This window comes from Phlebotomus papatasi, chromosome 2 (assembly GCF_024763615.1).
Source record: "Phlebotomus papatasi isolate M1 chromosome 2, Ppap_2.1, whole genome shotgun sequence".
NCBI classification, from domain to species: domain Eukaryota; kingdom Metazoa; phylum Arthropoda; class Insecta; order Diptera; family Psychodidae; genus Phlebotomus; species Phlebotomus papatasi.
In genome coordinates, this window is record NC_077223.1 from 43,014,018 (window position 1) to 43,039,946 (window position 25,929).

Here is a 25,929-nt window from a genome sequence, read left to right on the forward strand (position 1 = left end):
TTTATTAAACGCACTCGAGAAAAAGAAACTTTTATAATCCCAATAAAAATTATTTTAAACAAAAATTATCGTAAGTGCCCTTAATTAAGAAAAAATTATCAGAATTTGTCGTAACTTCCATTTTTGGGGAAGTTACGACAAATTTCCATACAAAATTTTTAGTAATCAGCATTTGTCGTAACTTTTTTTGCTTTTTTTGCGTGGCTTGTCATTTGCAGCAAAAATGTAATATTTCTCAATAAAACGTTCACAAACTCTTCCAAATATCCAAAGACAGTGAGAATAATGTAACATTAAATCATGTTAATTCAATGTTTGCGAGAAAAAAGTGAGAAAAAATCCTTACCCACCTGTCATTAATTCAAAACAAAATGTTTCGGCTCCAAACAGCTGAAAAGCCGAAGCTAGAGGAAGAGAATAATCCGAATCCCGTCAGATTATTCCCTTGCTCTGGTGAGAACTTCCTGGGGAATTCTTCCACTGTTTGGACTGACTCTCGGCTGTTTTCACGGCCTCTAGTAACGGCTCTTTCGAGCCACCGGGCTTAAGGCAGTAATGCCCCCTTGTGTAGGCTACCCCCGGGGGTGCCTCGAGAGAGTTTAACCAAGGTTAGAAATAAATTTCCAACCTTGAAGTCCGGCAAATGAATGCCTCTAGGGAAAAATTCCTCCAGAAATATTCTCAAAGCCTGCCCTAGGTCTTAAGGCTTCTTGAAGAGAAGCCGCTGTTTCCTGGCAGTAGGGAGCCAATTGGCCGCTGGTAATCCTTAGGCAATAGGATGCCGCTGGTCTTGGGCCAAAAGGGAGATGCGATTTCTCTGGAACAAGCACTCTCGTGCTGCTAGAAGTGAAACTCAGGAATCTCTATCGCAATCTGATTTATTTAACAAAAATTAACCCTCTTTATACAAAATCATTTTTACCCCACTTAATTACTAAGGTGAACTTCGTGAACCCATAATGTGTCATTGCAAAATTGCACATTCTTTATTTTGCTGACGAAAAAATGCTGATCAAGAAGTGAATGAACGGGTGTCATTAGCACTAAGCATAATGACCTACTTTCAATAAGAATTTGACAATTTTCAATCTCTAATATCATAGAAACTACTTGTTAGAATGGTAGCAAATTGATATCAGATAGAGTTAAGGATATAGAAAATAGGATGGTAAAAGTTTAGGAACGTTTAGCATCAGTTTCTTCAATATTTGCCGTTAAAGTGAGGCTTGTTTTGTATACTTCGTGAAATGACTCGATTTAACCAAAACTAAAATCCGTATATTAGTTAAACTATTCGTCTCCAATTGAAATGACAGGACATTCCTAGTAGTAAAAGTATTTAAAAATAGTGTAATAGTCCTTAAATCCTTTAAGGATAAGTCATTGATTTAAAAAGTAGGGGTAACGAAAACCCTTGTAAAGTCTTGGTGAAGCCAAAACTTTCCAACTTTTGTGTTGAATTATTCGTACCCTTTTTAGGATGTGAGGACTTATGATGAATATCTTGGCGATTTAACTATTCAAAAGTAGTTCGATATGAATTAAAACCTATTATTATCCCTCAAAGATTAAAAAATCCTAATTTGAAAATAATTTGTATGAACGTGCATGTTCATCTTGAACACAAAACAAGCGACGTGGCGCACGAAATTTATTCAATAAAAGTTACGAAATAAAAGCTTTTAATGACAGGGATAACAATTTAATTGACTAATTTAGTCAAATCAAGGCGCTTATTATCACTAGAATAATTCAAATTAATATAATGCGTTTTAGAAAATTGTCGTAACTTCCAAGATTTCCATACATTGGAAGTTACGGCTTTATAAACGATGGAACTTACGATAAAATATTATTGTGTTTCTCCTAAAATATTTCTCAATATTTCAGCTTTTAAATCATTTTGTAAAGATTTTCTCGAGTTAACTTACAGTTTATTAGTGTCACTCTTATTATTTTGACTCAAAAGTATCGCATTCGGGGCTCATTATTAAGAAAAATAAAGCTGAACTCAAAATTTCGTCTCCTGAAAAGTTGTCAAAAGGAAGTTACGACAAATGCTGATTTAACTGACGATATGTTTCCAATAGAATCATTTTACACTCGCGTATTTTTCTTGTATTTAAGAAGTTTTCAAATTATATCTAAAGAATTTTCAGTAAACAGTAACATTCTAGAAGTGTCAAGGAGCAAATTTATATAATTTTCTTCAGAAAAAATATGAACTTAATGTGTTGAATCTTCTGTCAAAGTTAAAGCGTCTGGAAATGGTTTTGAATTAGGACATTTACCCTACAGTAAATAAAAGATGACATTTGCAGGTGCTGAAAGTTGAATTCTACTACCCGTCTGACACAGTAAGGAGGATATAGCGTTGAGCCATTAATTAACACCCAGCTTTAAGCACTATTTTAGCCCTCATTGGCAAGATCTGAACCGCGGGCTCGGAAGGACTATAGTCGAATGAAACTGTGAAATACATCTCTTGATTTCACTTCCAAATATTATAAAGTAGACTCTCTCAAATTCGGGAATTTGGGACCGAAATATCACCCTAATTTGAGAGGAATTCGAGCATCAAATTGTTTGAAATGCAAAGAGTTTTTGTTTTTATTGCATACTAATAAGCAGAAGAAGCTACAAATCGACGGTTGCCTCAGCAACTGTGCTAACTGCATTTGCTTTGTGTCAGCATTCGACAAAAAAGAAAATGACTGATAAAAATGCACTATTCAAGAATAAAGCCCGGTAATCATAATATCCTCCATATCAAGCAAAGCCAAGCTCAAATCAGCAAACGAGAAAGAACCTCCTCCGAGAGCACCAAATAAAGAATTAATTAGTCTTGGTGCGCATTATACAAAACAGTGCTTAAAATAGTCGAAATTATTCGATAACGATTATCGAAATTATTCGATAACGTCGAACGAATTATAGTAATTTTCAAATTTCAAATTATTTTACTGTGCAATTCAGCTTTACTTTTTTTTGTTTATTTTTATAATCACCATAATTTACAGTGTATTTTGGTAAAAGTTGCTCAATAATTTTGTAAAAGCTAACAGCAATTTTTGGGGAATTTTCAGGGTGGTAATATTTGGAAGACCAAATTTGACAGGAAAACAAACACCCGAGTGCACCCTACCGGATTTTCAAAGAAAATATTTGAATTTAAAAATACTGGGTTTTGCACGTTTTGCATCAATACTAAAATGAAAAAATAGGTGTGAGTGTGATTAGAAGGAATCACACCTAATAGTGAATGTGGTCAAAGTAAATGGTTAAAAGACTTGATAGAGCATATTCTTCAATCGAACACTGAGAGAAATCCGAAAAAGTTAAAATAACATTCCAGTAATGTTAATTTTTACCTTGAATTATTGATCCGTAATCGGTGTAAATATTATGCTTTTTAAGTGTATTATGGGTTAAAGTTACCCCTCTTTCATGTTAATTTTACACTTAAAAATGTATAAAATTCACATTAAAAAATATTGATATATTTTTACACCTAAAAAGTGTTAAAGTTATGAGGAAAAAAAGTTAATCGCACCCTCTTTTTTTCTCAGTGAATGGTATTATGTTTGGGCTCGTTGGAAAGGTCTCGGGGATTGAGACTGCTGACAAGACTGAATCTGTTCCAATTTGTTATGGTTCGGTAATGAACCGGTTATAAACCGATATTTTATTGTTATCAGAATTTCAATTGTATCTCTTCTAAGCTATTTTAAGCGAAATTTGAGTGATTTATGAATCATTTTCAAATCAGTTGTGCATCTATAAACGGTAAATACAGTAGACTCTCGCAAATTCGGCTCTTTTAAGATCGGGCTACTTTTTAATTCGGGCAGCGGTTACATTTGAAAAAAATTTGTTGTCATTTTTCAAGTTTGATTATGATTATCAAATGAATCAAATATGCTCAAATTTGGCATGGTTTGTCTTAGTTTTGATGTGATTTTGCATTATTGAGGGATTTTCATGCAATTTACGTTATATATGAGTGTCTAAACTCAATATCTATATGCACATGAATAAAAAATCGTTGCATTTCAAAAAGTTTGTCGCCCGAATTTCTGTGGAATTCGGCTGACATTTCGGTCCTATATGCCCGAATTTGAGAGAGTCTACTGTAATATCGAAATCGCTAGTTTTGCAAAACATGGGAGCCTTTTCTATTCCTTTTAGGAATAAAATTTTAAATCTTTAAGTATGACATTGTTTTTTTTTAAGAGATGCACATTTTAATTTTTTCTTGAATAACTAAAACAATATAAAAATTTACTGTATTTAAAAAAGGGTAAAAAAAAACCGTTGTCAATCTATTCCAAGAAGTGTAAAAAGACATAACAGACTATTTTTATTTTAAAAAATTGATTTATTTTCAAACTTTGTAATTAACCTCGATGCAATAGCTTCCTATATCCAAATGTAAAATATAAAGAACTCAGGTAAAATTAGTTATGATACAATATTTTTTTAGTTCTACAGTTTTCTTAAAAACACAAGTCAAAATCACCCTGGCTTCTCCTATTTAGTAGAATATCGATCCACATTGTTTAAATTTACTTATTTATAATTTTAAGTTGTGTTAAACGTTAAGGCCTAGCTTTACTCAAAAGATTTTTTATGTACAAAATATGTTCTTATTCAGTCTTTTGATAGACTTGTGCTTTGATCAGCAAAGGCTATGGAGACACTGATCTAGAATTAAAGTTTTTTTAATATAATTGTAAATGAAATTCATTAAACGATAATATAAAAAATCTACATAACCAAACCAAAAACCAATAAATAGCTCTAAAATTTTTCATACTTTTAGCTACAACTATTTTATACGGCATGCATGTAAGATTTTTATGAAGATATTTCATGAGGTGAGAAGATTGTTATAACTGGAGATACTTAACACATTGTCTGCAGAGAGTCTTCCCAGGCAAAATGATCAGACACTCTCACTTTCTTTTGAATTGCTCCAATCCAGAGATTTTATTGTAATTCAAATGAATACCACCCACTGGCAAATCGACTGAGATCAACATTCCGCGGTTTTGGCGGTCGTGAGAGATGCAAATCTTCTATCTAATTCCTCGAAATGCTTTCTAATTTCTTGCAATTGACCTAAAATATGAGGTCATCATGACTGTGTATCAGTCAATTGTTAACGAATTTGTCCTTTAATGAAAATAACTTGCATTAAAATACACTCAGAAAAATATATTCAACACACCAATTGTTATGTTTAAAAGGCTTAGTATCTAGATGTAATGCCCTAGACACACTTACGACTTAAGCCGAGAGATGGCTTAGTGGAAAATGATGGAAATGTAGTTTGACCATTATTTCTAATATAATTGCGCTAAGTCGTGTCTCGGCTAATCCTCAGGTCTGACAAAGCCCTAAGGTTCTCCTAAAAAGGATCACAAACTGTACCCAGAATCGCATCAGATGCCTTTACACGGAATGTCCTAGAGTTAATCTCCAGCATATTAAGCGGTGTATGAGTAAGGAAAATAATAGGAACCTGATTAGAATGAAACCATAAGTAGCCATCCGAATCAAGGAACATTGCAGAGACGAATTCAAGGTTATTTGATTCAAAAACGACACCAACAGTGTCTGGACTTAGAGGTAGCCTGGTATTCCAACAACTAATCCTTTTTGATTGCATTTCTCCAAAGAAAATTACACCAGTAGACTTATCGAAGACTTGCCGGTAGCTTTGAGTGTTACAGCCACGATAACCGATTAGGGTGAAGTCTTCTAAACTATGTTTGAGGAAAGATCGTTTCGAACTCTTTAGAACTTTCGTATTGACAACATATTCACCCAAACTTGATCCAGGAGCAAAATAAGCTAAACGATTACCGAATTTGTCTAGCCAACCTAGTGCTACATTTCCAATTCCAATGGGAAGCTGGTAGGTATTACCTTTGAACAGGACGTACGACTCACTCATGATGGGTTTCATGGAGTTATCAGTAGTAGACCAAAAATTGCCTGTCTTATAGTCATAGGAAATTACATTGCTGTCAAACGTATTCGTAATATATAGGATAAGATCGTCACAAGAACCCTTCTTTTGATAATCCAACGTTATTATACTAAAACCAGCTTGATTTTTCCAAAGATGCCCGGGAATTTCTGCCCTACGGATCAGGGGAAATTCCCTTATTTGACATCCATTCCCAGGAAGATCGAAAACAATCAAAGCAGGACTCTGCACTTCATAGATTTCAGTTGGAGAATACTGAAGGACCCCTGTGTCAACAACAAAAAGTCGATTGCAACGATCATCCACGATTGGATAATAAACCGATATTATATTAAAGTCCTCGAAAGGATTACTGGGACTGTAGACTGGTTGCTTATGTCCAGCAAAGGAAAATCCATTCTGGTAATTAAAATGACTACCGATACTAAAAAAGTGTTGATAGTATCCAGGAGAATATTTTCCTAGCTTTTGAGTCAAACTTCGAGCTTGGTTATTAGGTACTTCCTCTCCATAGAAAGACGCCTCCAGAACATTCTTTTCCTGATTGGGGAAACCCCAGAGATGTGGACTGGTTCCTTTTGGATAATCAGATACACAGAAAGCATTAAGTGTCGAAGGTACTCCAGGTCTTAATCGAGCAACTGCAACCACCATTAGATCACTCATAGCATGATATTCCATTCCCAAAACATCATTATTGTGTGGAATGTGGTATGGATACTGTCCAATGTATTCATCATCTGGAAATACATTAAATTAATTATTAATTAGATGGGAATGTTGAAATTGAATCACCATTCATCACTAAGTCCTCGTAAATCACATTTCGCCAATGGTAAACTTCTTCAGCGCCAAGATTCTCAAAAAGAATAAAAAACACTCCGAGGTAAAACAAATTCATGTTGATGTCTTCACAAACACTGATTCTCCAACTATTTCTGTCGCCCTTTTATACCCTAGTCAAAAAGAATGTCATTCATTCCATATTCTGATGGCTTATCAAGGGCTATTTCCAGTCTTCAAACTCTATTTGATCTCATCTGTTAATGGGGAAATTTTTGTCATTAAAAACCGCTTTTCATCGGGCGTGCCGTTTCAGCCAGTCTTGTATTTACGCTTGTTTATTTTTATTGCACACTTATGCAAGCAAAGAATTTCTCTGAGTACATTGTCAAACCTCGAGTGTTAGACATGAGTTTTGTGCCAATTTTCGCTACAGCTCGAACTCTACAGAGAGACCAGTAGGGGGAAAGTGACCATGCTTGATAATGTCCAACCTTGATAATAACTAATTTTTTCCTATGTTAATCAATAATTGTGACTCATGGCAATATATTTTAATAGCTAGTCCTAAGCCTCACATTTCCTGAAAAAATTAGGAGCGTAGCCCTTTTTTCCCAGTTTTGGGAAGCAAAAATCAAAAATAGACCCAAATCTGTAATTTCGATGGATGATATTTCATACGATTTTTTATAGTTAATATTATTTATCAAAAGAAATTTCAATTACAGGTCATTGAGGGTTGACCATGGTTAATATTTCTGGAAAAATCTTTTTCCTAAGAAAGCTTTGTTGTGTAGGTGGTGAAAAATTAATAAATCCTGCCTGTGTCCATGCTTTAAAATAAGAAAGAGCCATGCTTGATAATTCACTATCATTATGTCAGATTCTTTCGTCCTCACACCTATTGCAATCATGCGATTTGATCGAATACTAGAATCTAGAAAGAAAAAAACTTAAAGTCAATAAACCAAAAATAATCTGTCTCAGTTATGCCGCAGTTGAGTATTTATGGAACAAATTTGCATTATTTTCACATAAGAATATTTTTTCAAGATTGCAAAAACCGATTTCATTGTGTAATCACATCTCCCATAAGCTCCTACAGCTTATAACTGATTTTTGTGTATCTTTAACATAACCTCACTTTCATATTTTGTTTTTTTTTTTTTTTTTCAAAAGAAGTAAGTTCATGAAGATTGTGAAACATTTTGTGATTCAGTTCAAAGTAAGGTGAGTTAATTATTTTATTCATTTTAGCGATAAATACAATATAAAATATATTCTATTTATTTACGCAGAAGATCCAGAAGATGGTGAAAAACAAAGTGAGAAGCGAGAAACGCAACAGTTTGGATGAGACAGTCAATGCAGACTAATCTTCAGGAAATTTCCCAAAACAGAACGAAAACTAGGGACAGGACACTTCTGCAGCCTTTGGAATCCTGATCTTCCGGAAAGTCAGCAGTGGACTTTGAGTTCAATGGTTTCCGGAAGTGGTATCTTACTCAATGAAATCTTACGAAAATCTTACTCAATGAAAACCGCTTGAGATGCTCAACTGCCCCTGAGGGTTTCTCAAAATCTATACTGATGGTCCTGTTCATCCGATAAAGCTTTAATCCTGAGCCAAATCCCTAATTCTGCTACTGTGTAGATTGGATATCTTCAGGGAGTTGTGCGTGCCTCCAAAGAAATTTTTAGAGGATATCAGGCTTCACAAGGCAACGGTGGAACTTAGGTGGTCTTCCTCTCCACGTTTCTATACTCACTTATTAACTTAAAAATTCATAAAACATTGGAAAATAGAATTGTTTAGTAATATTATTCATCAGATGTTTTATTTTCGTTTATGTTAATTGACATAACCTTCAACTTTCGTGTCCATATTTTAGAAGAATGGTTTCATTTTTGTTGTGAAAATACGTCCTAGAAAAATTGCTTAAAAGTGATTCTTTATTATCTTATCCCTTGTGCAAACAAATTAATCAGGTAGATTAGAGTTCTGTCTAAATATTATTGTGTAATTTTTTGTGTCCGGTGTAATATTTACAGCGGAAAATGGGCTTATATAGGTAGGGAAAATCTCTATACAGGTAGGCATCTGGTCCAACCTTTATAAAAATCGCCACTGTATTTTCATTTTCCTTCTGAGGAAATTAGAAGGATTTCCAGGAATTACTTCAGGTGGGATTGTAAACCTTATAAGTAAAACATTTTTTTGTCATAGTGGAAAAAACGCTGCGATTTATGTGGTAGTCAGAAAAAAAATCCAAAACTCGGACATCATTTTACAGTATCAAGCATGGTCACTTTCCCCTAGATAAATCCATAGATTTTGAAATATTTATATTTTACGATTTCTTACATCCAAAGGGGTCGTATTTTGATACACTCAGTCCCGGGACTATGCCCATTTTCGGGATCGAAAAAAATGCGCGAATTGAAATTTTGCATAGAGAAAATTTGTTGCATACTCGCGGGAGATTTCTTTTGAAGAAATCGGCCGTAGAACGAATTCCGCACAAAGCAAACGCAGACAGAACAAAAAGATTTAACTGTTTAAAAGAAATTCATCAACAAGTAGTACTTTTTGGCCAAAGTTATTCAATAAATTGTTAGAATATTTAAAAATTTTAATTTAACAAAAGAAATTAAAGTTTTATTCGGAAAAATAAGCATAGTGTTTTCAAATTTGCCGCGCCACAAAATAGTGCAGGCAGTTCCGGCTTGAGAGAAAACGGACTGAAAGAATTTGATATGAATTGCCTACTATTGGGAGCTCATTTATAAAATAATTTTTGAAATGCCCCTAAATGTATGCAAATTTTTTACGCGGTAATTTTGAAATACATTTCTTATGAACCGTTGGCACTGAAAATAGACTGAAAATTGGCGCCGAAAAATGGCTTACATATATTACGGTGTTTTCATAACTTACACTCAGTCCCGGGATTATGCACGTTTTTCGGACCGAAAAAAATTCGCGAAATGGCTTTATGCATCGGGAAATTTGCATACTCACAGGCGATTTCTTTTGAATGAATCGGCCGTAGAACGAATTTTGCGAGGAATAAAAGTAGTCAGCCCAAAAAGATTCAGCTGTATAAAAGAAATTCATTAACAAACAGTAGTCTTTGGCCAGAGTTCTTTAATAAATTGTTAGAATATTTAAAATATTTAACTTAATAAAAGAAATTAAAGTTTTATTCGGAAAAATAAGCATAGTACTTTCAAATTTCCCGCGTCACAATATAGTATGCATTCAGGCGTATTTCAAAAATTATTTCATAAATTGACTTCCAAAAGTAGGCAAACTTGCAAAATTGTATGTCCATAATTTCATCAGGTGCATAATGCCGGGACTGAGTGTATTGTGTATCCCAAAAAATACCTCCTGCAGATATGCAATATTACTGGGTTAATTCATGGGCTATTTTCGGTTCCGAAAAATTCTTTCAAAGCGGAACTTCCTGTATAGGGGAGACTGAGGCAAAATTTGTCAAAACGAAAATTTCAATATTCACTATTTTCTGAAATAAAAGAGACTGAGGCTTGAAATTTTTATTCTTAGATAGCCTTCATGAATCTTCTTAAACTTACTAAGTCTCAAAGGATTCGAGAAAGGATTATGTAAAATATAAAATAATGAAATTTTGAGGAAAAAAAAGGAAATGGAGCAAAAAAAAGGTAGAGACATCGTCGATCCTCATATATGCTCGATCGACGAAGGAGTAAATTCGCTTACACATCCATGGTCAGTTCCAGAATGTCTTTTTATCTGATAAGAAAAATTTTCAATTGAGCAATTGGTGTTCAAACAAAATGATTGTGTCTATCTGAAGGAAAGATCATATGGTAATTTAAACGTTCGAATGACCACCGGAAGTCAAGGACCACCTTATTTGAAGGTCTGGACTTCCTTTAAGACAAATTATCGCTTTCCACAGGGGTTTTTAGGCTGTACCGCATGGGCGTACCCAGCTAAGGGCAGGGGGGGCAGCTGCCCCCCCCCCCCTAGAAGCGTCAAAAAATTCAAAAACAAGTGAAAAGCAAAAAATATATTTATTCAGCAAAAAAAATTAATTCGACCAGTAAAAAATCCAAATCTTTCCAAAAATGGGCCTAATTTTTTAATTCATAAAGATCGAAACTTTCATGAAAATTGTATTGCTTTTTAAAGTTGTAAATTTAGTCACTTCTCAAATTTAATGTTTTACTGCTCATTTGTAGAAGGTCACTACAAAAATGAACTTATAAAAACTCAAAAACTATTAAAAACTCAATTGGGGGGGGGGGCAGGACAAGGCGCTTGTCCGTACTGTTACACTGTATGTATATCCGTCCGATGGTTGTGGACAGAATTTAGGCCATACAGTTATAGAGATAGCGATTTCGGAGCTTTGCGAGACAGTTTTCGCGGACCGAAAATCAGCAATAAAAATGAAACGCATAAACAAAATCGGTAAAGGTCTTACATCTAACCTTAGAAAATCCAACAGAGACTGATTCGGTGTATTTTTTCTTCTAGGAGCCATAGTGACAAAAATAGCCTAAAAATTTAAGTAATTTTTCTGACAATACCAATGCATAATAATTTTCACTCTAATGAAAAATATTATGTTTGAGTATTTTTGAGTAGTTTTTTTTTCAAAACGGTCATTCTTTAAAAAATTGGGAGTATAAAAAAATTTAAAATTAATTTTCATTATGAGAATTTAAAAATTAGCCAATTTTGAGATTAAAAATTTACTATATAGCAAATAGCTGGATACTTGCAAAAAAAAATATCCTAGATTCCTTCAACCTTCTACTTTGAAAAAAAAAAAACGTACAAACATAAGGAAAAAAATAATTTTAGGTAGTCAGGAAAAATTATTTTCTTTATGGGACACCGGTGTTCCAATTGTCCTTAGAGGGTTAACAAAATTTCAAGTGTATTTCTCTAAGCTGTTTTAGAGGAAACTTGAATTTTTTATAACTCGTTTTAAATCAATTGCGAACTGGTAAACGGTATATGATTACAAAAGTATTTTTGAGATATAACATCGAAATCACAAGTTCGAGCATTTGGCAAAGCATTGGACGTTTTGCCTTCTCTTTTTAATTAACAAGTTTCATTATGACTTCTTTAAAATAAGATTCTGTCGTAAAATAGTGAGAATTTAATGAGATTGATTGATAAACTAACTAACGGTCACTAGAAAATAGTTTTCTATAAAGTGATAATTAAATAGTATTTTGATCAGAAAGGGGAATAAATAAAAATTTAGAATTTAAGACGTTAGGCTACACACGAGAATTTCTGTCCCATTAAAGGTCATTAATTAGCAAGTTTAATGCAGAGCAATTCAATCTCTCAGCAGCACGTCGATGCCTTTCGTTCTTCTTCTTAGCATAAACGGTGATAACAATTGGAAGCAACTGGAAAACACCAAAAATTTAATTTTAATAAATCATTTTAATCTTTTTAGTAATTTACTTAACATAAATAGAAGATCTATAAAAGGGTGAAGAAACGTGTAAGACTTCAACGAATGCTCAAACTTTTTTAATAAGTAATTTGTGAAATTGGGTACGTTTTATAAATTTTCGCATTCGAGCTTCACGCGAAAAGTTCTTATTATTTTATGTTTCAACGGAAACCAATAATCCCAGATAAGCTTACGGTATATGAGATTCTCTATCTGGTAACCTCAAATTGCTTGCAAAAAAATAACGCGTGTAAAACTTAATGATAGTTAAACTTTGGGGACAATAATTTATAAACTTTATCTCACAATCGATTTTTCACGTATTTAGAGTTTTTTTTTTTAAATAATGTCTGCTAGCAAAAGCTTATCTGATATTATCATTTATTTATGTATTTTAAATATTTCTCACAAAGGAGACATAGAAAAAAATTATCCAGATCGGTTGATATACGAAAATATGAGTTAGACTAAATACTCATTCAGCCCGCATCAAGTCAGGGTGCTCCCCTAGAACATACTAAAATATTAGTGAAATATCATAGATAACGAAAATATTTATTGAAATATTAGACAAAAAAATTGCTATAATAAATTGTAATGTTTATAAAGTTCTGAAGCATTGTTACATTATTATTTTTATAAGACCTCTTATTTACGTCTTCGTAAATTCAGAATTATTATCACTTTTTGCCATGTTTAAATTTTGTATTAATATAATGTGATGAATTTGCATCATATGAGTGCCAAAGGGAGTTAATGAATTAACTCTTTCGCGTCTTTAGGGTCATATATGACCCGGGGAAAAAAGTTTCTTTTTGGCTATTTACATTAATTGAAATCTAACTGGAGTCTTGAGAAAATGAGCCAAGAATCTTACATCCTTCTATTATGATGTCGTGCACGAACAGATAGTGTTGGAAACGCGAGCGCTAACTGGCGGAAATATTTGAAGATTTATTATGTAAGCCCTTCCGGCACATTTGTCAGTCTTTTTGTAGAAAACGTGGCGTGACGTGCATTTGTGAATTTTCATAGGAAAAGAATTTGCGTAAGTTAGGATATTTCCTCATGTTAAAAATCTATTTAATTTAGTAATATTTATTGGTTAGATTTGGCTGAACTCCTTGGGAGACGATCAAGCTAGTCCTGAGTCAGGAAAAAGAGTTATATAACTTGGTAGGTTCGATAAACGATTGAAAGAAATTTAAAATGGCGTCAGGATAAAAATTATTAATTGAATTACAGGTTGTAAACTTTCAAAAAGCTTGAGGTTGGTGGAAGCAAACGGAGGCCGTTTGAGATTAAAGTAAGGATTGAATTGTTTGAATTAAAGAAATGAATTGAAGTGTATATTTATTTTAGGGACCACCAACATTCATTCATTCATTTGTAATCAGCCATTTAGTCATCGCCAAAGTAATCAAGTCCTTGCAGTCCGCCACGGGGAAATTGAGTTAATAAAAATAAATACAGTCCACTATCTCTTGATTTGTTTGACCCAGGGGACTTGGTCCCCAACAAGTGGTCCTTCTCACCGTGGATCAGTGACTGCAACGGACTGCAGAGGATTTGATTGTTCTGTCCGGAAAGGACCGCGATTGTCGCGATTGTGATTCTTGATTTGTGAGGGCTTTCCAGACGAATAGCACGATGCCTCGCAAGAGCCAAAGGGCAACAAAAGGTCGACCTCCAACTCGTTATGGCTTTGATGAGGAGGATAACGACCTTGAACTGACTCTCACTCAGGCTAAGATTGAGAGAACTCGTAAGGAAATGGAGTTTTTGTCATTGCGGGAAAAGGAACTTGAGTTGCGCCAAAGTATGATGAAATCTAAGCGGATGAATTCACCAACAATTCTGGGGGATGTCCAGGGGGATATTCCAAGGACCTCAACACCTTTTTCATCGAATTCACGCAAGAAAGTTGAACTTTTCAACCCTCTGGTTACGAGGGGAAATGTCGTGTCTGATGATGAAGAGGCACCAGTGAATCTGGACGTGATCGTTGACAGGTTTGCAGAGTTCCAGAAGAAACTGATTGACGACGCAGCCCCGAAGAAGGAAGTTCTCACAATGACAAATGATCAGTTCCATTCGGCAATTCAGGAAGCTGTGAAGGCTAAAGAAAGAGAAATTGACACCAAACTTACTGGCTCCAAAGTGAAGCAAAATGCCACTAATGATGTGGACAAACACTCAAAAACGTCATCGGATGTTTTGGAGGTTATGGAGCGTTTTCTTGTACGCCAATCTTTTGGAACAGATGTACAAAAGTTTGATGGGAGTGTGAAGGAATGGCCGTTGTTCCGTGCTTGGTACGAGAACACTACCCAGACGTGTGGATATACGGATGTTGAGAGACTCAACCTGCTTCAGAGGTGTCTCACTGGAGAAGCCAAAGAAACAGTCAGATTTCTTCTCTACTCAGCATCGAATGTGAACAAGGCTTTGTCGTCACTGGAAGAGCGATATGGACAACCTGAACATCTGATTCGCACCATGATTGCACAGGTGAAGGCTTACCCACCTGTAAGAGTAGACAAGCCGGAGAGCTTGGTTGAATTTTCCACTATGATGGTGAACATGGTAGCAGCGATTGAGGAATTCAACCGAATGTGCTACATTGATAATCCCCAGCTGCTGGATGAGCTTGTGCTAAAGCTCCCGATGTCAATGCAGATTTCTTGGTCAGAATTCCAGGTGACCAAGAGCTACGTGACAGTGAAAACCTTGTGTGACTGGATTGCGGTAAAGGCCAGGGCGGCGAATTATCGTGTACAGGTTAGGGACTCAGCGAAAATTGAGCAGAAACCTGTCAAAGGCAAAACCGTGGCAACTGTCAATGAATTGACCGAGCTGAGAGCCGAAATGGCGGCATGCAGCCTTTGCAAGGGAAAACATGCCCCACAAAATTGTGAGACTTTTAAGAAGCTCAAAATAAGCGACAGATGGAAGATTGTGAGAGAAAAGGGAGTTTGTTTCAGATGCTTGAAGCCAAATCATTCTCTCTCAACTTGTAGTGATAACGGAAAATGTCCAAAACCTGGTTGTGGTCAGAAACACCACAATCTTCTCCACAGAGATGACAAGCAGCAAATGTTCTCTCTAGCTCAGAGAGAAGATGAGGAGAAGCTAGATGCTTCAGATTTCCCTACTGAGACTGATCAGGACTCGGATCAGGAAGATGAAATTTCCCCACAGAGGGGAATTGTGATGACTGGAGCCACAGTGGCTCATGCCAATACGAGTAATAAGATTCTCATGAAGATACTTCCGGTGTATGTTACTGGACCGAAAGGTACCTTGAAGGTCTACGCCTTTTTGGATGAGGGCTCCATGCTGACAATGATGAAGGCATCTCTAGCAGAGAAATTGGGGCTTAGTGGACCAAAGTGCCCTCTGACGTGGCAAGGAGCTGGACCGACAGCATGTACTGATCTGACATCGACTGTTGTCAACTGTAGAATCAGAGGTACTCATCCCAAAGCCAAGGAGTATTTAATGCAGAAAGTTAGGACTGTCTGTGAGTTAAGTCTCCCTAGGCAGACAGTGGATATGGAAGCACTGTCACGGGACTGGAAACATATGGCCGATGGTCATTCTGAATCCATGGTGGATGCAGAGCCCGATCTGCTGATAGGGCTGGACAACACTCCCTTGATTGTGTCACGGGAGATTATCCACGGACCGTGGAACGCTCCCTATCTGGCTTTAACTTGGTTAGGCTGGGTAGTAATGGGAAAATTGAATAATCAAACCTCATGTGAGGTAAAGACCTACTCCTACTCTATTGTGGAACGCAAAGATGAGCTGTATGAAATGGTGAAGAATTCCTTTTCCTTGGAGGGCTTTGGTACTGAAGGTCAAGAGAAGGTACTCTCTCGTGAAGATAAGAGAGCTCTTGAAATCATGAAGCGCACCACCCGTAGGACGAGTGATGGGCGTTTCGAGACTGGATTGCTGTGGAAGCAAGGTCATCAACCAATTGTGCCAGAGTCAAGAGATGTAGCTGTCAAGCGCTTGTACACCATGGAGAGGAAACTAGACAGAGATCCGGCATTGGCCGAGGCTTACTGTGCCAAGATAAGTGATCATCTTGAGAAGGGATACTTGATAAAGCTCACAGAAGAAGATAGGATGACTCCTACTGGAAATACTTGGTATCTTCCACACTTTGCGGTTTTTCACCCGGCTAAGGGAAAAATTCGAGTGGTATTTGACTGTGCGGCTAAGTCAGGGAATGTATCACTTAACGATCTGCTGATGAGCGGGCCAGACTTATTGAAATCACTTCCGGCAGTGTTGGAAAACTTCAGAAAGGGTAAATTCGCATTCACTGGAGACATCAAGGAGATGTTTCATAGAGTTTATGTTAGGGCAGAAGATACCAACTATCAAAGAATCCTATGGAGAGGAATGGATAGGAAAAATGAGCCAGAAGAGTACAAGATGAATGTGATGACATTTGGGGCATCTTGTTCTCCCACTCTAGCGTCATATGTGAAGAATCTAAATGCCCAAGAATATGCCGAAGAATTCCCAGAGGCAGTGAAGGGAATACTACACAATACATACTGTGACGATTATCTGGGATGTGCAGATACCATTGAGGAGTCTCGCGGATTGATCAAGGATATTGTTCAGGTTCATAAAGCCGGTGGCTTTGATATAGTGAACTGGACAGCCAATGACAGCAGAATTCTTAATTGTGTGAGTGACACGATGAAAAGTTTGAATGCGAAGGATGAACCTGAAAGAATTCTTGGCTTGTGGTGGGACTCTTCTGAAGATGTCTTCACTTTCAAGACCACATTCCATCGCGTCGCATCTGATATTCTGTCTGGAGAGAAGATACCCACAATGAGAGAAGTATTACGGCTGGTAATGTCAATCTTCGATCCATTGGGATTTTTGGCTATGTTTTCGGTGAAAGGAAAGATGATTCTCCAAGAGATTTGGCGTCAGAAAATTGGATGGGACGACATCATTTATGGTGTGGCTTTGGAGCAGTGGCAAGCATTCATCAAGGAGCTAAAAATGATTGACACAGTGAAGATACCGAGATGTTATTCTCCGAAACTTCCGGAAGCAACTTCAATCCAGCTACACGTCTTTGGAGACGCCAGCGAGAGTGCCTATGCATCTGTTGCATATTTACGGATTGAAAGTGAAAATAGTGTTGAAGTGGCTTTTGTGTGTGCTAGAACTAAAGTTGCTCCATTGAAAGCTACCAGTATCCCAAGACTTGAGTTACAAGCTGCAGTGCTTAGTGCGCGAGTTAGCGTTGCGGTAAAAACATCTTTGGATCTTGAATTTGATCGAGTGGTTTTGTGGACGGATTCCCTAACGGTGATGGGGTGGATCAAAAGTGATTCTCGTAGATACAAGCAGTTTGTTGGACACAGAATAAGTGAAATTGACCAACTGACAGAGATTCATCAATGGAGATGGATTTCGACTACACAGAATCCAGCTGATTTGGCCACGCGTAGAAAGCCGTGTGATTTCAGTGCGTCCTCTAAATGGTTCACTGGGGCGCCCTTCCTGAAATTGGAGGAGGAACAATGGCCTCAAGATGATAAAAAACAAAAAGTTGCAGACAATGGAGACATTGAGGTGTTTCAAGTGTTAGTGAACGTTGAAAGGTTTATTGGAAATCGTCTGATTCCAGAGATGAGTCGTTTTTCCCGCTGGAATCGACTTGTCAGAGCGACTGCTCAAGTGAAAAATTGTGCGCAGTTTTGGTTGAAAAAGTGGCGTAAAGCGAAAGAAAATCTAAAAACAAGTGAATTACCCGGACTCAAAGTGAGTGATTTGATAGAAGCAGAAAAAGTGTTGCTTCAGGAAATACAGTCAGTGTACAGAAGAGAAATACAGTGTCTCCAAGAGGGAAAAGTAATTCCCAAAGAAAGTGATTTGTATCATTTGACGCCGTTTGTGGATTCTGATGGATTATTGAAAATGAGATCACGTTTGCAAAATAGTGAAGTGCGAGTAAAGTGCCCCATTATTCTTCCGCCGAAGCACGTGGGGACAAAGTTGATTATTAGTGATTTTCATGTTCGGAATCATCACCAAGGACGAGAACAAGTTGTAAACAACGTTCGTGAAAGATTTTATATTCCAAGAGTGAGAGTGGCAGTCAAGAGGGCTTGGCATGAGTGTCAAATTTGCAAAAACAAACGCGCCCAACCTTTGATTCCTGAAATGGCCGTGCTTCCATCCGCAAGAGTTAATGATTCAGTGTATCCCTTTGTAAAGAGTGGAATGGATTATTTTGGACCATTAGAAGTGAAGGTGGGTCGTCGTGTGGAGAAAAGATGGGGAGTAATCTTCACTTGCCTAGCGACTCGTGCTGTGCACTTGGAAGTCGCACACTCCCTGACGACAGACAGTGCCATCATGGCAATTAGACGTTTCATGAATCGACGCGGATCTATAACTGATATGTTCTGTGATAATGGAACAAATCTTCGAGGAGCTGATAACGAATTTCGACGACTTTATGCAGCCGTAGATGAAAAGAAGATTCAGGAAACCTTCTCCGAAAAGCGTGTGGAATTTCACTTTAATCCACCAGCCGCACCACATATGGGCGGTGTTTGGGAAAGACTTGTCCGTTCCGTCAAAGTTGTATTGAAAGAGGTCATGAGGACACGGCATCCCACTGATGAGGAGTTGCACACATTCTTTATTGAAGTGGAGTATATTCTAAATAACCGGCCTTTAACTTATGTGTCGATTGATCCTGATGACGAGACTGCCATCACTCCCAATCATTTCTTGATTGGAAGATCTGGAGAGAACCGACCGATTGGGACCTTTGATGACAGCGATTTGTTCCTCCGCAAAGCATGGAGACGAGCTCAGTATTACGCAGACCATTTTTGGCGTAGATGGATGCGTGAGTACCTTCCCGAGTTGACAAGACGAACTAAGTGGTATTCTACCACTAAAACTATCAAGATTGGAGATGTCGTTGTTGTGTGTGATGAACAGTTACCTCGCAACCAGTGGCCCTTGGGTCGAGTGGAAGAAGTATTTCCTGCCCCTGATGGGAAAATTCGTTCAGCGATGGTAAGAACTCGTTACGGCCTATACAAGAGACCAGTTGCAAAGCTTGCTGTGCTGGACGTGGAGTAGGTGGGTGCAGGAGCACCAGAGGGGAAAATGTTGGAAACGCGAGCGCTAACTGGCGGAAATATTTGAAGATTTATTATGTAAGCCCTTCCGGCACATTTGTCAGTCTTTTTGTAGAAAACGTGGCGTGACGTGCATTTGTGAATTTTCATAGGAAAAGAATTTGCGTAAGTTAGGATATTTCCTCATGTTAAAAATCTATTTAATTTAGTAATATTTATTGGTTAGATTTGGCTGAACTCCTTGGGAGACGATCAAGCTAGTCCTGAGTCAGGAAAAAGAGTTATATAACTTGGTAGGTTCGATAAACGATTGAAAGAAATTTAAAATGGCGTCAGGATAAAAATTATTAATTGAATTACAGGTTGTAAACTTTCAAAAAGCTTGAGGTTGGTGGAAGCAAACGGAGGCCGTTTGAGATTAAAGTAAGGATTGAATTGTTTGAATTAAAGAAATGAATTGAAGTGTATATTTATTTTAGGGACCACCAACATTCATTCATTCATTTGTAATCAGCCATTTAGTCATCGCCAAAGTAATCAAGTCCTTGCAGTCCGCCACGGGGAAATTGAGTTAATAAAAATAAATACAGTCCACTATCTCTTGATTTGTTTGACCCAGGGGACTTGGTCCCCAACAGATAGATTTCAATTAATGTAAATACCCAAAAAAAACTTTTTTCCCCGAGTCATGACATTACCCTAAAGACGCGAAAGAGTTAAGACCTATCCTCCCCGAACTTCCCCAAAATACTTTTGAGTCTCTAAGAACCCCATGTATAGATTTAGAATTTATGAGGATGTAAAATTTTTCACTTAAGCCCATACTAAAGAAGGCCAACGCATATGCCTTTGCCTATGCAGGGACTTTGTTTATGGTATATTGAAAGTGAGAAGTAGAATAACTAAAGATTCATCTCAACAATAGAAAACCGATCAGTATCGGGGGATGGTGTAGCTTAGAAAAAGAGGATTTTTCCCAAAGCTTTCGGCTCGGGCTCTAAGCCTCCCTCAGTGAGTGGTCAAATCTAGAATTTTCTTTCTTTGTCAATTGGTCTAGGGTTTCACTGAGCATGGGATTTGGGGGCTCTGCACTTCAAATTATTGATATTTTGATGTGGATTTCTTTGTGAGTCTGACATAAAAAAAACCAAGAAAAAAACTTTAAAAGCTACAATTAAGAAAAATATAAATAATTCAAAGTGCATAGCCCTCAAGTCCCAAGTCCGAGTCGAAAGCTTTGGGGAAAATCGTCTTTTTCTAAGCTACCCCATACCCCGACGCTCACAGTTTCTCTATTATTTAAATTATTTGTCGGACTCAAAATTCATCTCAACTCAACAGTTCGCATGCAAATTGTCCGCTGTATAATTTTACAGTCCATAGATTAAGTACTGTATACTGTGTAAATGACGAAGCTGCTAGAGTTGCAATAGCTGTGATAGCCTTCACCAGGCTCGTATAACCCCAAGGGATTTCTCATTTCAGGAAACTCTAGCCAAGCTGACTACCTGACTAGGGAACCCATAGAGAATTCGGGCAATATTTTTTAGAGAACCCGGCGAACTCACAGGGAACTCGGGAAACTTCCTTTTTTTTAGGGAACCCGGGAACTCATACATTTTTTCAGTGAATCCGGAGAACCCATACACTTTTTGAGAGAACTTGAGGAATCCATATAGTTTTTCAGGAAACCCGGGAGTAACAATAAAGATTAGCACTTAATTTAACTAAAATTAGCCAAAAATGTGACATTAAATGTTAAACAAAATGAATAAACAACAGTCACCACATTGTGTGTTTCATTGGAAAACATGGTCGATCGATGAAAAATTCGATAGTGAAAAGGTACACCTTTAATTTTTCTGAAAAATTAACAAATTAAAATTTGTGAATATGAATTTATTTTCGCTTTATTTGGAGCAAAATTAACTAAATAATGAAACTGTGGTATAGAAAATTATATAAATAAAATAATTCAGTACTGAAAACAATGACGTTTCCATTTGGAGTAGCAAAAATTTCCATTTGGAGCAGGTTTTGAATTAGCTTAATTTACCCTAGAGGAGATTTTTCATAAACAAGAAGTCTTCAACCCTTGTACGTTTAAAAGAAAAAAATATAAAAATTTTGATTTCATTAAATTGGAGGCATTAGTAGTATATTTCACCCTCTCTGTAGAGTTCGAGCAACATACATAAAATGTCGGTTTCATTTCCAAAACTACCTTTTATACCTCAGGAGTTTACCGCAACCAATTTAAATTCGTACAAAAAAGTTCGATGGCCAAGAACTTCATGGTATCCACAAATCAGTAACTTAATCAAAGAATATAAACGTGAAACAAGAAATTTTATAAGCAAATGCAACAAGTTCTTAAATGGACACAATCTGGGACAAAAAGTATAAAAGTATGAGATGGACCAGAAGACGAAACAGTTCTCGTCTGAATTTAAGATGAAATTGTGGTTCTTAGGAGTGTTTGCAATTTTTGGGCATTTCGACAGAGTCGTTATTGCCAAAAAGAATCAAGTTGAATCAGTGTACTATTGGAAAAAAGTGATCTTTGATGATTTACCTTTCGATGGTATGGCCTTTTTTTGTTAAAAAAGGGAACAAAGAATTTTTGTCTATAAATTTATACACATTTCTAGATGATACATACATTGGAAAGTACCCTTATCATATACCTCACAATAACGATATCATTGGATTGGAGCATCATGCTCAAAGTGGATTAATGTTTGCAGCAATTGTGCGCCTTAGACCAGGAATACCTTCGACATTGAATGCCTTCTGTGTATCGGACTATCCTCAGGGAAGTAGTCCACATCTCTGGGGCTTCCCCAACTATGATCAGAATACTATAAAGGCGTCTTTTTATGGTGAAGCTGATGATGATAGTCGTCGTACTGGTGTTAAGGAGACAAAGTACTCCGCTGGATACTACAATCACTTTTTCAGGAGCTTCCGTCGCGGATCGCATCATAGTGATTACAGAAAACCAGTTTTTCAATATTACAATCCCAAGGAAGATTTCAGCATTGTGTCAGCTCATCATTCTGCAGTAGACAATCAATGCAATAGATTATTCACTTTAGATTCTGGCGCCCTTCGTTACTCCGAAGATGAATTTTATAGAGTACAAAATCCTGCCCTGATTGTATTCCATCTTCCATCTAATGGATGCACAACGCGCCAATTCCCAGTGGTTAGAAGAGTAGAAATTCCTGAATATCTCTGGTCAAATTCTATTGGTTACAACGTTATGACAGTTGACCATCAACCTAAGGGATCCTGTGATGATATTTTCGTGTACTTCTGTAATGCCTTTGATAATCGCGTCCTTGTCTACGACTTCAAAAAGGATAATTTCTGGAATATTGAACATTCCCTATCCATGACGCCCGTCATGTCGGAATCTTACATGATTTTCCGCGGTGACTACAAGTATCAACTACCCTTGGGTATCACAAGTATAGGACTAGGATGGCCAGATAAGCAGGGTAATCGCCTTGCTTACTACTCATCGGGATCTAGTCTAGCACAATACGTGGTCTCTACGAAATATTTCAAGAATCCTAAGAAATATTCCTACAAGTACAACTCAGAAGAGCCCTCTCTTTTGGGATATCGTGGTTGTGGATCTCAAGCTTATCGTCAATTTTTCGATCATCTGACTGGTGTGGTCTTCTTTGCAGAAATGCAATCTCACAGGCTTAGTTGCTGGAATCCTCAAAAACCTCTAAATCCTGATACAGTAGGGGTGATTTATGAATCGAAAGAATTGGATTTCATTTCGGGTCTTTTTGTTGATTCAAATGGATATCTTTGGTTTCATTCAAGTCAAGTTCCTATTGACTATCTTACAAATATACCGTTGGATTTGTCGGAGGTTAATTCCCAAGTATTCCGAATTGATGTATACGAAGCTATTAAGGGAACGGTCTGTGAGCCTTATTATTAATTATTTATCAACGGTTTCAAAATTATGCACAACGTTTTGAACATAGTTTAACTATACTCTGTAAAATTTAACACAGTGTTACTGCTTTTATTATTATTTTTTTTATTATATAGTTTATACTTCGTATAGAATGACTAAAGTTATGATAAATGATAAAACCTAGCGGTAGTTTTACGAACTTGCGATGTTATAAGGGGAAGTGGCATTTCACGAGAGCTTTCCAAAAAGCCCTCGCTTTTTAAATTCTGATAATTAGAACCGGAGTTATGGCCATTTTAAGAATTTTTTTTGGACCCTTATAGCTCGGGTCAGGGGGGTCGGGAGACCTTAAGTTTGGTATTGATCGAAAGCCCTAAGGCCCAGCTATAACAAACTAAAATTTGAGCCCGATCGATGCCATAGGGGCGGAGCCATTAAGAAAACAAAAAAAGGGGGTATTCAAAATGGTGGAAGGAGGGGTGGGGGGTCAATGCACTAAGTTGCAATTTTCATGCGATATATAACCTTTGCCGAAAACCGCAAGTCGATATCTCTTTTAGTTTAGGAGCTATTAAGCTCCAAAGAGCGGCCGGACGGACGGACGGATATGTGGTTTCGATTGGCAGCGTGAAGTGATTTAAAATAAAAATAAAATAGTCAAAAAAATAAGAAGAAGCTTATTTCAATATCTTTATTTATGATTACTATTTATTGGTTTTATAATTTTACTTATTTATATAAAAATATCCAAACTGTAAAAGACCAACGTTTCAATTTACAAATATTTCTAAGCTTCATTCGATGCACAGTAAGAATAATGATTAAAATGATAAATCTTTAATTTGCTTTTTTACCACGATTATTGTTGCAAATTTACACAAATTATATACTTCAGAAAAACGTGTAATCTAAAAGTGTGTAATGATAATATTGCGTAATGTGAAATAAATAACGCAAGCCTGAGCGGTGAATCTTGGTTCATGTCTCCTCACGAATCCGGGTAAGTCTCGGTATCCCAGAAATTTTTCAGAAAACTGGAAAATTTTCGACAACTTTCGCAATCTTCGAAATATTGCAGAACTAACTGTCAGACACCCTTGTACGGGCTTAAAACCTAAGGGCTTAGCCACATGGCTTAAGTTTTTTAATTTCTTAACAGTCAAGATTTTTTGAATGAAAATAGAATTGGATTAAGTATTAAGAGCAAATTGATCTATTGGATTCTGCAATCAAATAAAATGGATTGCTATTTAGAATTTTGAATCTTTCGGGAATTGGGATAGGGGAAAGTACTCTACCTTCGAACGTTCATGCCTTCGAATAATGTGAATGGCTCCTTTTTTTCTAAAGAGACTTACACAGTTCTATCAAACATTAGTTAGCTTATCGTCAGTTATTGATAATTACGCGATAAATATTTATAAGTCTCATGCTGTCTACACACTAGAAGTAATTTTCGTAAAAAATTGTCTCTTTTAAAAAATTCTGACGTTTCTGCCTACAAGGAATTGGGGAAATTTTCTTTAAAAAGATATTTTTTTAAAAATTTCTACTAGTGTGTAGAGGCCTATAAGGTAAGATAAAAGAAAATCACATTATTCGAAGGCACGAACGTTCGAAGGGAGAGTACTATCCCCTATATCTCTAGTTTCAAGACCGCCTTGGTAACCTTGAACATTTCGAGAATTTGAGAACTAGGGATAGCCTTCGAAATCGTCTAGAAATCGGGGAAATCTTGAAGAAACCTTAAGAACACATGGAAATGCGAGATCCCTTGGTAACCTGGGGATCTTTTATGAAACTGGGGAACCTTCATGAACACAGAGAAATTCTCAAGAACTAAGTGTGTAAATGGGTTACCTGCAAACAGAAAAGAATGTATCAATAGAGAACCAATATCATCCGGCTTGGAGTATCCGCTGGAATGTTATCTTCGATGAATGTGTTCTTCGTATCCTTATCACTTGAAATACACCTTTTACATTCAAATCACAATTTATTCTCTCTTAATAGAAACTTGTCTTTTTCACTGCTTTTTACATACTACTTTTTTATGGCAATTTTTATTATTATTAATTTTTTTATTACTATTTTTATCACTAAACTGTAACACTAAAAGTAAAGTAAATCCTAAGAAATCCTTAGGATCTTTACTAACGCTAACCAATATTTCTTACATCTAAACAGTACTACAACACTCACTTCCCTATTTTTTTATTCCGTCTCTTTTTTTTATCTCGACTGCGTATTTATTACAATTACTGCACATAATTCTTAATATTATTAATATTACACAATTTTTACACATTTTGTGTAAAATGACGTAAATTTTAGACAAAATGTGTAACACAAAAAATAATATTTATGTAAATTTTGAAATCAGAGTAAAACTGAAAATAATTTTTTACAATGCAGCAAAGGATTTTAATTTCTTATGTATAATAGGTAAATTTCGACCACGTTGTTAATCTAAACCATTTGATACTGCTCAATAAACGATTTTTTTTCAATTTTTCTTGTCTTTGATTTCTTTTTTCTTTCTTGCAGTTACAGTCTATAATTGCATTTATATTTGTACTACGTGATCTCGGAAAG

The 25,929-nt window shown here is 36.4% G+C and overlaps 4 protein-coding genes across 4 annotated transcripts in view; 3 read left to right on the forward strand and 1 right to left on the reverse strand.

The window, feature by feature from the left end:
• LOC129801176 (40S ribosomal protein S12) overlaps positions 1-25,929 on the reverse strand; it is a 422,333-nt gene that overhangs the window by 396,104 nt on the left and 300 nt on the right. The gene's annotated exons all lie outside the window — the stretch shown is intronic.
• Positions 14,023-16,136, forward strand: LOC129800967 (uncharacterized). The gene is made up of 2 exons (XM_055845715.1): positions 14,023-16,061; positions 16,112-16,136. Exons 1-2 carry the CDS (start codon positions 14,023-14,025, stop codon positions 16,134-16,136), a joined length of 2,064 nt encoding a protein of 687 aa, XP_055701690.1.
• LOC129801160 (uncharacterized) lies at positions 16,143-19,990 on the forward strand. Its single transcript, XM_055845938.1, has 2 exons — positions 16,143-19,814; positions 19,871-19,990. The coding sequence occupies exon 1, from the start codon at positions 16,159-16,161 to the stop codon at positions 19,390-19,392; it is 3,234 nt and encodes a 1,077-aa protein (XP_055701913.1). The 5' UTR covers positions 16,143-16,158; the 3' UTR covers positions 19,393-19,814; positions 19,871-19,990.
• LOC129800968 (L-dopachrome tautomerase yellow-f-like) lies at positions 21,807-25,844 on the forward strand. The gene is made up of 2 exons (XM_055845716.1): positions 21,807-21,975; positions 22,043-25,844. Exons 1-2 carry the CDS (start codon positions 21,807-21,809, stop codon positions 23,353-23,355), a joined length of 1,482 nt encoding a protein of 493 aa, XP_055701691.1. The 3' UTR covers positions 23,356-25,844.

What these genes read in the sequence shown, in the direction of transcription:
- LOC129800967 (XM_055845715.1), top strand. Translation starts at nt 14,023, where the DNA reads ATGGAGTTTTTGTCATTGCGGGAAAAGGAACTTGAGTTGCGCCAAAGT. An exon ending in GTGGAACGCAAAGATGAGCT is followed by an intron (nt 16,062 to 16,111) that starts GTATGAAATGGT and finishes TTGGTACTGAAG; the next exon opens with GTCAAGAGAAGGTACTCTCT.
- LOC129801160 (XM_055845938.1), top strand. Translation starts at nt 16,159, where the DNA reads ATGAAGCGCACCACCCGTAGGACGAGTGATGGGCGTTTCGAGACTGGA.
- LOC129800968 (XM_055845716.1), top strand. Translation starts at nt 21,807, where the DNA reads ATGGACCAGAAGACGAAACAGTTCTCGTCTGAATTTAAGATGAAATTG. An exon ending in TGATGATTTACCTTTCGATG is followed by an intron (nt 21,976 to 22,042) that starts GTATGGCCTTTT and finishes ACACATTTCTAG; the next exon opens with ATGATACATACATTGGAAAG.